At 37.4% G+C, this 12307-nt stretch overlaps 1 protein-coding gene and 1 long non-coding RNA gene across 2 annotated transcripts in view; one reads left to right on the top strand and one right to left on the bottom strand.

The window, feature by feature from the left end:
- LOC101424649 (calcium-activated chloride channel regulator 4) overlaps positions 1 to 2416 on the top strand; it is a 42873-nt gene extending 40457 nt beyond the window's left edge. Inside the window, exons 13-14 of the mRNA XM_012520606.3 lie at positions 206 to 439; positions 1803 to 2416. Coding sequence (XP_012376060.1) covers positions 206 to 439; positions 1803 to 2215 — 647 coding nt within the window. The 3' untranslated portion in view covers positions 2216 to 2416. The remainder of the gene's footprint in view (positions 1 to 205; positions 440 to 1802) is intronic.
- LOC111761245 (uncharacterized) overlaps positions 1 to 11705 on the bottom strand; it is a 44215-nt gene extending 32510 nt beyond the window's left edge. Inside the window, exon 1 of the long non-coding RNA XR_002794658.3 lies at positions 11452 to 11705. This is a non-coding gene — a long non-coding RNA (uncharacterized lncRNA). The remainder of the gene's footprint in view (positions 1 to 11451) is intronic.
- Positions 11706 to 12307: the final 602 nt, after the last annotated feature.

The following is a 12307-nucleotide window of genomic DNA, read 5'->3' as shown; positions in this document are numbered from 1 at the left end:
GAGTAACATCTCATAACCTTTCAAAATCATTTATGGGTTACAATTTAAACATTTTTCTCTTACTGAGCTAATTTATGACTTTGTCACACAGTAAATGTAACTATATATATGAAAAAAAATACAAGTGGATAGGGGAATTTAATTCATTCAATTCTGAAAACACTAGTATTGTCAAGCCCATTATAAACCAGGATTTTTAATGCAGGAAAAATTGGAGGGAAACCACCAAGTCCTGATATTAATGAAGATTCTCAAACAACCTTGGAGAGATTCAGCAGAACAGCATCCAGTAGTACCTTTGTGATCTTAGATGTTCCAAATCTTCCTTTGCCTGACCTGTACCCACCAAGCCAAATCACAGACCTTAATGCCAAATCTGCTGGGGATGAGATCAGTCTAACATGGACAGCACCAGGAGATGATTTTGATGTTGGAAAAGGTAAGAATAAAGTATCATGTTTTGTTTTGTTTTGTTTTCATACAGACAAAAAGTTTATTAGTAGTTACCAGAGGCTGTGGGAAGGGGAAAGGGGGAATGACTGCTAAAGGGTAGGAGTTTATTTTGGGCATAACAAGAAATGTTCTGGAATTACATAGGGGTGATGGTTGTACCACCCTGCAAATACACTAAAGTTCACTGAATTGTATATTGTAAAAGGGTGAATTTTATGGTATATGAATTTTACCTAATTTTTAAAAATAAAAAATAAATTTTAAAAATAAGGAAATCCAAATAAAGTTTGGATTTTAATTTTTTTTAAAAAAAAAAGGAAAGAAAAGGCCCCACCTGGGTAGTTTTTCAGACCTTACAGGGCACAAAGTGACGTTTTGAACACAGAGGATTTTTGCTGACTCATCCACCACTAGAAACACCACCCAAGCTGTCCTGGAGTTTGGTGTTTGCTGACAACAGTGTGAAACGAGGTTCTGGGGGCTTGGGTCATTTTAGGAGCTATCTTAGCTCTCTCTGGCTGCCATAAATACCACAAACTGAGGGCTTAAAACAACAGCTACTGATTCTCTCACAGTTCAGAAGCCAAAGCCTGACATCCAGCTGATGGAGGGCCGCACACCCTTGGAACGCCCGCCAGGGGGCTACTTTCTGACTCTCCAGCTTCTGGTGTTTGCTGGCCATCTTGGTCTTCCTTGGGTATATCCTCCCTCCTCTGCCTGGGGCTTCCCACATGGCGTCTTCCTTCTGGGTCTGTGGTTCTAGGTCCTTATTAACGTCAAGATACTAGTGCTTTTCTCCAAAGGATATTCTGGAACGTTCTTCCGTTATTTCCAGGAATTGTCCAGGACACTGGCAAAGTAGCTTCTTCTGAGAAGACGGGAAGCTGCAAGGCAGTTTTGATTGCTTTTCCAAGCACAGCTCAGAAATGTTTTTATTGTTGCTTTTCTTTCTTCCCTCCCAAAGCTGGAGGGAGGCTTGGGCTGGGTCACTGAGGTCCTCCATCTAACCTGTTAGTAGTTTTGACTTTAGTGAAAGTTGCTCTTTGCAAAAGTAAGGGGGGCAGGGGCTACTTTCAACTAATAAGCTCAGAAAAGTATTAATTTTATAATCTGATATGTTTAAATCAAACAAGACTCATTTTAACGTTGTTCCATGTTTTTACCCAAAGAAGAAAGGAATTGGCTGGCTTTTAAAAGTCAGAATTCAGCTTTTAGTGAAAAAAATGAGTAAAGCCTTGGATGTGAGTATAGGCTTGAATAACTAAACAACATTTCAAGGACAGTAAGTAAGAAGGAATGAAATATGATATGCTCTGGTTCTAAGTTACATGTACCTTTTTCCCCCTTAGTTCGACAGTACATCATAAGACTAAGTGGAAGTATCCTTGATCTCAGAGACAATTTTGATGGTGCTGTTCAAGTGAACACTACGGATCTGTTACCAAATGAGGCCAACTCCAAGGAAACCTTTGCATTTAAACCAGGAAATATCTCAGAAGAAAATGCTACCCACATATACATCGCCATTCAAAGTGTAGATAAAAGCAATTTGGCATCAAAAGTATCCAACATTGCACAAGTAGCTTTGTTTATTCCCCAAGCAGATTCTAGTCCTGATGAAAATCATAATCTTGGAGTTAACATTTCTATCCTGGTGTTGTCAGTAGTTGGGTCTGTTGCAGCAGTTAGTATTATTTTAAGTGCCACCATTTTTATTTTTAAGAAGAGAAGAAGTGCAAGTACACCAAGGACTAGTTTTTAGTAACCAACAAAAATGAAGGATATTTTTTAATTTTTAAATTCAACCTGTTTGATCATAAAGTCATAAAAATAATTTTAAGAGGTCTCAAATGATACTTTGATAAAATATAAACATCCACATATATTTGAAAAGCTAAGTCAATATTAAAATTTTAATAATTTTATTTACTCACTTATCTATAGAGACAAATAAAGATCCTTTTTCATATTGATATCTGGCTGTGTGTTATTTGATATAAAAGTTTTCTAAAATGATATTTCAAAAACCATCAAGAAGTTTAAATTGTCTATTTGAGGAGTCAAAACACAAGTGTAAGAAAGCAAAGGAGCAATATTTGGGGAAACATCACTTTAGTCTAGATCCCATTAAGTATAATTTGATGATATTGTATTCTCCTGAAGTCTCCAATAATAGGCTGCAATAGGTAAGGTTATGTTTAAGGAAGCTTATGGAAACTGAGGATTCTAGCAAACAAAATAGTCACTATTTGTCAAACCATACATTTTCCTTATTTCAACTCAGTATAAATCTATATCCATTCCTTTTCCCTTAAAATTCAGACTCCCTGGGTATTTTTTCTTTCATCATGGAAGGAATTACTGAAACTACTACATATTGCCCTTGTTTTCAGATAAGGAAAAATAAATATTTAAAGCATATTTTTTTTGCTGTTTTTAAGTTTATTTCTGAGTTGCAAAGATTATTTCCATTTCCCTATGTTTTTAGAATTTCTATATTCCACCATTCAGTCTTGGCCGCCACAACGAGACAGTGCACATGAAGACCTTCATTTTCTTGCATCTGTAGTGGAACCCTTAGCAACAGACATTAACAAAGCATAATATATATTTTTAAAGATTTATTTATTTCTCTCCCTCCACCCCTGCCCTGCCCCAGTTGTCTGTTCTCTGTGTCTCTTTGCTGTGTGTTCTTCTTTGTCTGCTTCTATTGTTGTCGGTGGCACGAGAATCTGTGTTTCTTTTTGTTGCGTCGTCTTGTGTCAGCTTTCCGTGTGGGTGGCGCCATTCTTAGACAAGTTGCATTTTCTTTCACGCTGGGCGGCTCTCCTTACAAGGTGCACTCCTTGCACATGGGGCTCCCCTATGCGGGGGACACCCCAGCGTGGCACGGCACTCCTTGCACGCATCAGCACTGTGCATGGGCCAGCTCCACATGGGTCAAGGAGGCCCAGGATTTGAGCCGCACACCTCCCATGTGGTAGACGGATGCCCTAATCACTCGGCCAAGTCTGTTTCCCAAAAAAGCATGAAATTTTAATACAGCCCTCTGAGTTACAGCCTAAGAGACAGCACTGAAATTCAAAGCACATCTGAATAATTTAAAAGATTATGATCAAGGTATGATACTCCACTGCATCCGAAAAGACTTTTAGGTAATGGGGAAAAGTCCGAGTTTCCTTCTAATTAGAGAAGGCTATTGCTGTTGACAAGTAAGCATATTCTATATTTCAAAACAGTTACTTTGGTTGCTGTATGGTAAAGCAATCTGAAGATACCTGAAAGAAAATAGTGTTCAGATAGGAAACTATGACGGTAACACAGAGTGAGAAATGATTGTGGCTTGGAATACAACACTGCTGGGAAAAAGTCAACATGTTCAAAATAAAATTAAATGGAGAGAAAATATATAGTCAAGAATTGGATGGAAAGATGGGAAAGTCAGCCAATTATGAATCCTAGATAGCCAGCTGAAAATATAGATGTAAACAGTGCTATTTACTGAGATTAGGAAGATTCAGAAGAGGTTTTTAATGAAGGAAATCAAAAGCTCAGTTTGGGCATGTTACATACGAGGATCCTGTGAGTAAATGCCAACTAGTGTTAACACACCTGCAGTGGGATTCAAAACCCTGTTACTCAAACATTAAGTCTTCACTGGAGTTACACATTTCAGAGTTGTCAGCATGTTCATAACATATAAAGCCATAGTAATGGGTGAGATCCATTAAAGAGAATGTACGTTGAGAAGAGCAAGTTTGTGTGTAGACCAGTGACAAGCCAGCCAGAGGTGCACATGGTTTGGTACAAAATGGAACAAAGAGCATGTAACTGCAACATACCATAGTGAAGAAAGAATTTCTCTTCATAGGAATAGGCAAATCTTTGAGTTACATTTACAAGCATATGGTTCCCTGCTCTTCCAAATGGAATTTTGTTTTTGTTTTGTTTTATTTTGTTTTGTTTTTGAGGTACCTGGGGCCAGGATTGAACCTGGGACCTCGCATGTGGAAAGACAGCACTCAACTGCTTGAGCCACATCTGCTCCCCCAAATGGAGTTTTGCATGAAAGTTGTTTTTTTTTTTTTTTTTTTAATTTTTTTATTTTTTATTGACTTTGTAATAATATTACATTAAAAATATATATGTGAGGTCCCATTCAACCCCACCCCCCCACCCCCCCTCTCCCCCCCCCCACCAACACTCGTTCCCATCATCATGACACATCCATTGGATTTGGTAAGTACATCTTTGGGCACCTCTGCACCTCATATACATTGGTTCACATCATGGCCCATACTCTCCTCTATTGCATGAAAGTTTTGACTAACAAAATTCAGCTTTCTGAGGAAATGGAGAGGCACTGAAGAACTGAATCCTCTCATTTGTGTGATTATCTCATCTTGTCTTGGCATGAATTATTTGCTGATTTAGTGGCCAACCAAGTCAAAGCCATGTAAGGTGAAACCAGTTATATTCCTTAACAATCTTCAAACTCAAACCAAATTTTTGGCTTGCCATATTAATTTGGTAAAATCACCAGAGTTGACAAGAAGGGCCTGTGATTTAAAATGAAACTGAGAAAAATAAATAAAAAATATATTTTAAAAATAAATAAATAAAACAAAACTGAGGAAAGAGCAAGGGAAAAGGAATTAAGGGTTTACTGGGATGGTTTGATTTATTCCCATGCTCTTCACTGGAACACAAGTATTCAGTATGATGTTTTGGGACTTGGCTGCTGAGGCAGAAGGTTTTGGGCACTGTTAATTCCTCTAGTAGGCTGGCACTGGCTCAAACATTGCTGATGACTATGAAGGTATAGATGGACTTGGAGGACATTTAGGACACGGGGTCTACTGCCAAAAGGGAATGAAGGTCTAAAATTCTCTGTTGGCAAAAGACATACTACATAATGATCAGACCTTCCACTATGTCCTTCCCACCCTCAGCTCTGACGGCAAAAGTTACTATCCCGGTTATTTCCACGCCAATACTCCAGTGCAGTAGGCACCGGTGATCCCAGCAATGGTTTCTCACCTTCTATACAGATTGAGACCCTTCCATACTAGGTTTAAATAAAGCAGCTAATTGTGAATTGATAAGAATCAGAATAAAACTGGATATTTACCATTGCCATAGTCAAGATTGACAGGGCCCGGAACAAAATGAAAATGAGGGACTAATTGCTCAAAACTTATTAACAATTCGAAGACGGCAACAGCAAAGCATAGAACCAAGTACAGGCCCCTCTAATTATGCACAGTTGCGCAGGTCACACATCCATGAAACTGACCCTGAACGTAGTCCAACATACACTAATATTCTAGTATCTGAGCTATAGAGTACCTCCTTGTGCTTTCCTTTACAGACACACGGCACCATTAAGTTCTTGTAGTTGATCTAGTTAATCCTGAAAAAGTGTAGAATTGGAAGGAGAGCCTTACGCCCATTGCCTCTGGCAGCTAATTTAGCTACAGAGAATAAATCTGAGCTGTCCCAGTAAAGGGAAAGAGGCAGCCCTATGTGGGAGAGGACAGCCACTAGATCTGCTCCGGAGACTCAAATGACTACAGGGTTCCTGAATGGAAAAAAGCCTGCATTGACAAACTCCCACTGTCTGCTGTCCCTGGAGATGGGCAGTCTGCAATGTCACAAGTTGAACAACACCTGATCCCCAAGAGTCTACACAAAAACCAAATTACTGAGATAAATATATATACCACACTTTGTTGATCCATTCATCTGTTGACGAATAATTGGGTTGCTTTCAGCTTTTGACAATTGTAAGTAATGCTGCTACGAATATCAGGGTACTGGTCAACTTATTTTTGATAAAAGTGCAAAGGAAATTCAAAGGTCAGAACAACTGGAAATCTATATGCAGAAAAAATTAATCTTGATACATACCTCACATCTTATAAAATTAAACCAAATGGATCATAGCTCTAAATATAAAATATAAAACTTTAAAATTTCAAGAAAAAATACAGAGGAAAAATTTTCATAATTTTAGTTTGGAGATGAGCTTTTAGATATGACACCAAAGCATGATCCATAAAAGAAAAATTTTATAATTGACTTAATCAAAATTTAAAATTTTGCTCTCAGAGAGACACTGTTAAAAGATTCAAAAGACAACACTGGAAGAAATTTTTGCAAATTATTACTGATAAAGAATTTGTAAATAAAATATACAGAAACTGCTTAAGACTCACAGTATAAAAACAAACAATCCAGTACAAATATGTACAAAAATACACAAAAAGATCTTTCACCAAACAATATAGACAAATGGAAAATAAGTATTGAAAAGAAGGATTTTGTCTGCTACAATTGCCAACAACTCTTATCTATTGTTCAGATAGATAGATAATGTTTACATATGTATGTGTGTATATATATGTTTGAATATATAGCCATCCTGGTGGGTGTGAAGTGGTATCTCTTTGTGGCTTTGATTCACATTTCCCTGATAATGATGTTGAGCAACCTTTCATGTGCTTATTGGTCATTTGTATATCTTCTTTGGAGAGATGTCCATTCAAGTCCTTTGCCCGTTTTTTTCACTGTTTTTTTTTGCCTTTTTGTTGTTCAGAGTTGTAAGAGATCTTCATGTATCCTGGATACTAGATTCTCCTCAGATATATCATTTGCATGTATTTTCTCCCATTCCGTGGGTTGTGTTTTTACTTTCTTGATAGTGTCCTTTGATGCACAAGAGTTTTTAATTTTTTGGAAAATCCAATTTATTTATTTTTTATTTTATTGCTTGTACTTTGGGTATCATAGCTAAGAATCTGTTGTCATATCCAAGATCATGAAAATTTATCTCTATGGTTTCTCCTGAGGGTTTGATAGTTTTAGCTTTTACAATTGATGTTTGATCCATTTTGAGTTTATCTTTATACGGTGTGAGATAAGGGTCCAACTTCACTCTTTTTCATGTGGATATCCAATTATCCCAGCTCCATTTCTTGAAAAGACTATTCTTTTCCCCGCTGAATTGTCTCGGTACCCTCATCAGACCTCAAATGAGCCATAAATATACAGGTGTATTTCTAGACTCTCAATTCTATTCCATTGATCTGTATGTCTATTTTTATTCAGTACCACACCATGTTAATTACATGTGAGAATCAATATGGAAGAGTCAGTCCTCCAACTTTATTATTTTCCAAAATTATTTTGGCTATTCGGAATCTCTTGCAATTTCATATAAATTTAAGATTAGCTTGTACATTTCTGGGGAAAAAAGGCCATTAGAATTTTGAGAAAGATTATATTAAACTGTAGATCACTTTGGGGAATATGCCATCTTAACAGTATTAAGTCTTCCCATTCATGAATACAGGATGATTATCAACTTATTTTTTTATAAAAGTGCAAAGGAAATTCAATTTATTTAGGTCTTAATTTCTTTAAACAATATTTTGCCATTTTCAGTGTAAAGGTCATTATTCCCTTGGTTAAATTTATTTATTATTAGTGAACTTGTTTGTTTGGTTTTTTTTAAAGATTTATTTATTTTATGTAATTCCCCCCCTCTCCAGTTGTCTGTTCTCTGTGTCTATTTGCTGCGTCTTGTTTCTTTGTCCGTCAGCAGCACCGGAAGTGTGGGCGGCGCCATTCCTGGGCAGGCTGCACTTTCTTTCACGTTGGGCGGCTCTCCTTACGGGCACACTCCTTGCGCGTGGGGCTTCCCTACACGGGGGACACCCCTGCGTGGCAGGGCACTCCTTGCGCTCATCAGCACTGCACATTGTCCAGCTCCACACGGGTCAAGGAGGCCCGGGGTTTGAACCACGGACCTCCCATGTGGTAGACGGACACCCTAACCACTGGGCCAAGTCCGTTTCCCTGAACTTGTTTTCTTTGTTTCATTTTTGGATTGTTCATTGCCAGTATATAGAAATACAACTGGTTATTGTATGTTGATCTTCTATCCTGCAACATTGCTGAATTTGTTCATCAGGTCTAATAGTTTTTGTTGTTGTTGCTATTTTAGAGTTTTCTGCATATAAGAGCATGTCATCTGCAAATAGAGCTAGTTTTACTTTTTCCTTTCCAATTTCAATGTCTTCTATTCATTTTTCTTATGTAATTGCCATGTATAGAACTTCTAATACAGTGTTGAATAGAAGTGAAGAGTATGGACATCCTTGTCCTCTTCCTAAATCTAGGTGAAAAGCTTTCACCTTTCACCATTAAGTATATGTATTCACTGTAAGTTTTATATTTTCTCTGCTCTAACACTGGAATCAGCCATTTCTCCAAAGAACCCTGGTTCATCTTATTGGAAAACTGTATTTAGAAACCAAGATCTGGGAAGCAGACTTGGCCCAATGCACAGGGCATCTGCCTCCCACATGGGAGATCTGCGGTTCAAACCCAGGCCTCCTTGACCCATGTGGAGCTGGCCCATGTGCAGTGCTGATGTGCGCAAGGAGTGCCCTACCATGCAGGGGTGTCCCCCATGTAGGGGAGCCCCACGTGCAAGGAGTGCATCCCGTAAGAAGAGCCGCCCAGCATGAAAGAAAGTGCAGCCTGCCCAAGAATGGCACCACACACATGGAGTGCTGACACAACAAAAAGAAACAAAGAAACACAGATTCCCAGTTCCGCTGATAAGGATAGAAGCGGTCACAGAAAAACACACAGCAAATGGACAAAGAGAGCAGACAACTGGGGGGCAGGGGAGGGGAAGGGGAAAGAAATTTAAAAAACCACACACACAAAATGAATAAATCTCAAATGCCTTATTTAAAAAAAAAGAAAAAGAAAAAGAAACCAAGATCTGAGCATTAGGTGTCTATTGTATTACGAGTGTCACTGGTTCTAGGCCCTTCAGCAAATAGAGCTAGGAAGCATAAGTACATATACTAACTCATGTATAACCATATATCTACATTTCTGTATATATCAGTATATAATAAATAAATGATTTCATACTGATGTCTCCTACTCTAATCCAATACCTCAATTTTCATTCTTGCTTTCCCCTTTCCTTATTGGTAATTTCTTTCTCTAACAGTGAGAACCTGACTCCAGTTATCTACAGTTTATTTACTTATTTGTTTAAATCTAGTATACATGTATTTTCATAATTGCTAATTTGTACCCCTGTGAGAAACAAATTAACCAATAGAATAAAATTGAATAATGATTTTTAAAAACTCTTCTGACTCAGAAACCTCCACATTAAAGTTGTTTTACTGGTGAATTCCACAACAACAAAGGAAGAATTACTACCAAGCATATTCTAGGTTTTTCAGAAGAAAGAGAAGAGAAAAGTCCTCAACTCATTTTCTGAGGCAATATAACCTTGATAGCAATACCTGATAAGAACACCATGGGAAGGAAAAAAAAAAAGAAACTATTTGGAGTAATGAGAATGTTTTATATCTTAACATGGTCATACTTACAAAGGTATATAAATTTTAAAATTTATAGAAATGAACACTTAAAATTGATGGATTTTATTATATATAAATTATATTTCAGTGAAGTTGATTTTGTAGAAAGATCATTCCAGATATTCTATGAATTGGATTTTAGCTGGACGAGGGTGGAAGCAGGCGTGCTGATTAAGAGGCTATTGCAGAGATGGTGGTACTTTGGATTAGGTTGATAACCACAATGATAATAGTTAATGTATGTATGGCATGTTTATATGCCAGACACTTTTCTATGTACTTTATATGTATTAAGTCATTTAATCTTCCTACTAATTCAATTATTGTCCCAAGGCACAAAAAGCTTAAGTGAGTAGTCTAATAAGTGAAAAGTCTGGTAGTCTGGCTTCAAAATCCATGCACTTATCCACTTTACTATCCTGGATGTATTTAGGATATATTTTAAAGTAGAATTGCCAGTACTTACTGATATATAAGATGTACTATGTAAATAAAGAGAATAATTAAAGATGGTGAGATGAGAAAAATTGGTTAAGGATCAAAGGAAGAGGTCACCATGAAATATCTGAAATCTAAAGCTGACTTTATTGTGTGCTAAGCAAAGGAGAGTTATGCCTCTAGGTGAAGCCTCTGACGGAAAAAACTGCAGGTATCATATTGATTTTTGGGAAGCATGGAGTTCAGGGAATGATGGAATTTCAAAAATAGGAGTTTTTAGGGACAACTGACCTTTAACTCTGAAAGTATGGTCACTGGAATGATGCTTTTGCTGCTTGGTTGGCTTTTAGAGGTATGTGTTCTTAGTGAGAATGTGTCATTGATCCACAGGGATCATATATTGGTTACATTTTTCCGTGTCTGCTTCTTTCTTTTTTAAAAATAATTTTTATTTTTATTTTTAAAGGAGCTTTAGATTACATAAATATTAGATAAAAAATATGGGGTTCCTGTATACCCCACACCCTCGCCCTCCCACACTTTCCCCCATATTTAACAACATCTTTCATTAGTGTGGTAAATTACTACAATTGATGAACACATATTAAAGAATTGCTACTAATCATGGTCTATAGTTTACATTATGTTTTTTACACTTTGTATCACATGATTTTATAGGTTTTGACATAATATATAATGGCTGGTATTCATCACTGTAATATCACGCGGAATTATTCCAATGTCTCAAAAATGCCCCATGTTACATCTACTGTTCTCTCTCCCTTCCCTCAGAGTCTCTGGTAATGACTGTCTTTATACCAATATTACAAGTTCTTCCATTACTAGAATAACAATAAGTCTACTTTAGTCCATTGATACATTCTTCCCCTATGTTTGTTTGTGTCTCTGTTCTGCTAAATAAAGGTTAACAATAATGGAAGCTTAGAATCTAATGAATCATGCCAACTATGCCAAAATGTTCTGCTAAGAAATCTTAGCAGAATCTTTAAATGTTATGCAGAGGCAGTTTTATTCAATTAGATGATTTTGTGGTTGTATCAAATGATTATAACAATTGAATAATCACAAAAAAGGCAATCAATTGAAGACATACGAAAGAGTGAAAGTATATTCAACCACTCACCGAATGAAAAACCCAAAATCTGATCTCACACAAGACCAAGAAGTCCCTTTGCAGGCAATCAGAGTCCTAATTGAATAAACCTCCCAGGCAGAGCATCCTCTCCTGGATGAGTCTTCAATTGGCAGCTTGGGAATCATCACTTTTACGGTGTTTTGAACTGCAGAACTCCAATGGGTCTTGCAACTCATGAAGAATGACTTCACCAAAGTAACCAAATCCATCCAGTGATGGAGGGGGGGGGGGAGGCAGGGGGAGGGGGTGCCAGGCCTCCAAAGGAGAGACATTGTGTCTCAAGGGGTTTTTGTTCTATCCTATTCATGGTACACTGAACAGGAACATAAAGGTTTTGAACGTTTAGTTTTACAGGGGATACAAACAGGATGTGCAAATGCCACATCTGGTAACTTGTTCCTTTTAAACATTTCTTTTTTGGTTAATAGGTGAGGGGGTTGGTTGCATAGTAGCATTACAACATTCCAAAGGACAATGGACAAGTTAATCATTCATAGTTCTAGGCTAAAACAGCAGACACTACTGATTAGAAAGCTTATGAATTCACAATTCTTAATAATAATTTTCTTATAGTACATCAGCCTCTTGAGGATTTGGGGATGGTGATGCCCACTCTGCTTCTCACTGAGAAGGGGCTTAGATCCCATAGGGCAGATGGATGGAACTGTCACACTTGCAGTTGTAGATACTCTCTGCTTCTTGGGTTGGGTGTTGTCCATCATTATCCTTTTGTTTGTTTTCCTGGGTGAGTTTGATGAACTGGAGAGTAAGTGTTGGCTACAACCCTGTTGAGATTCAGGGCTCACCCAGCATATAAACAGCTAGAAGACTTAAGTCTCTGGGA

Source organism: Dasypus novemcinctus, chromosome 9 (genome assembly GCF_030445035.2).
Source record: "Dasypus novemcinctus isolate mDasNov1 chromosome 9, mDasNov1.1.hap2, whole genome shotgun sequence".
Lineage (NCBI taxonomy): Eukaryota > Metazoa > Chordata > Mammalia > Cingulata > Dasypodidae > Dasypus > Dasypus novemcinctus.
The sequence above is the reverse complement of the archived record's forward strand: the minus strand, read 5'-3'. Positions and strand labels throughout refer to the sequence as shown.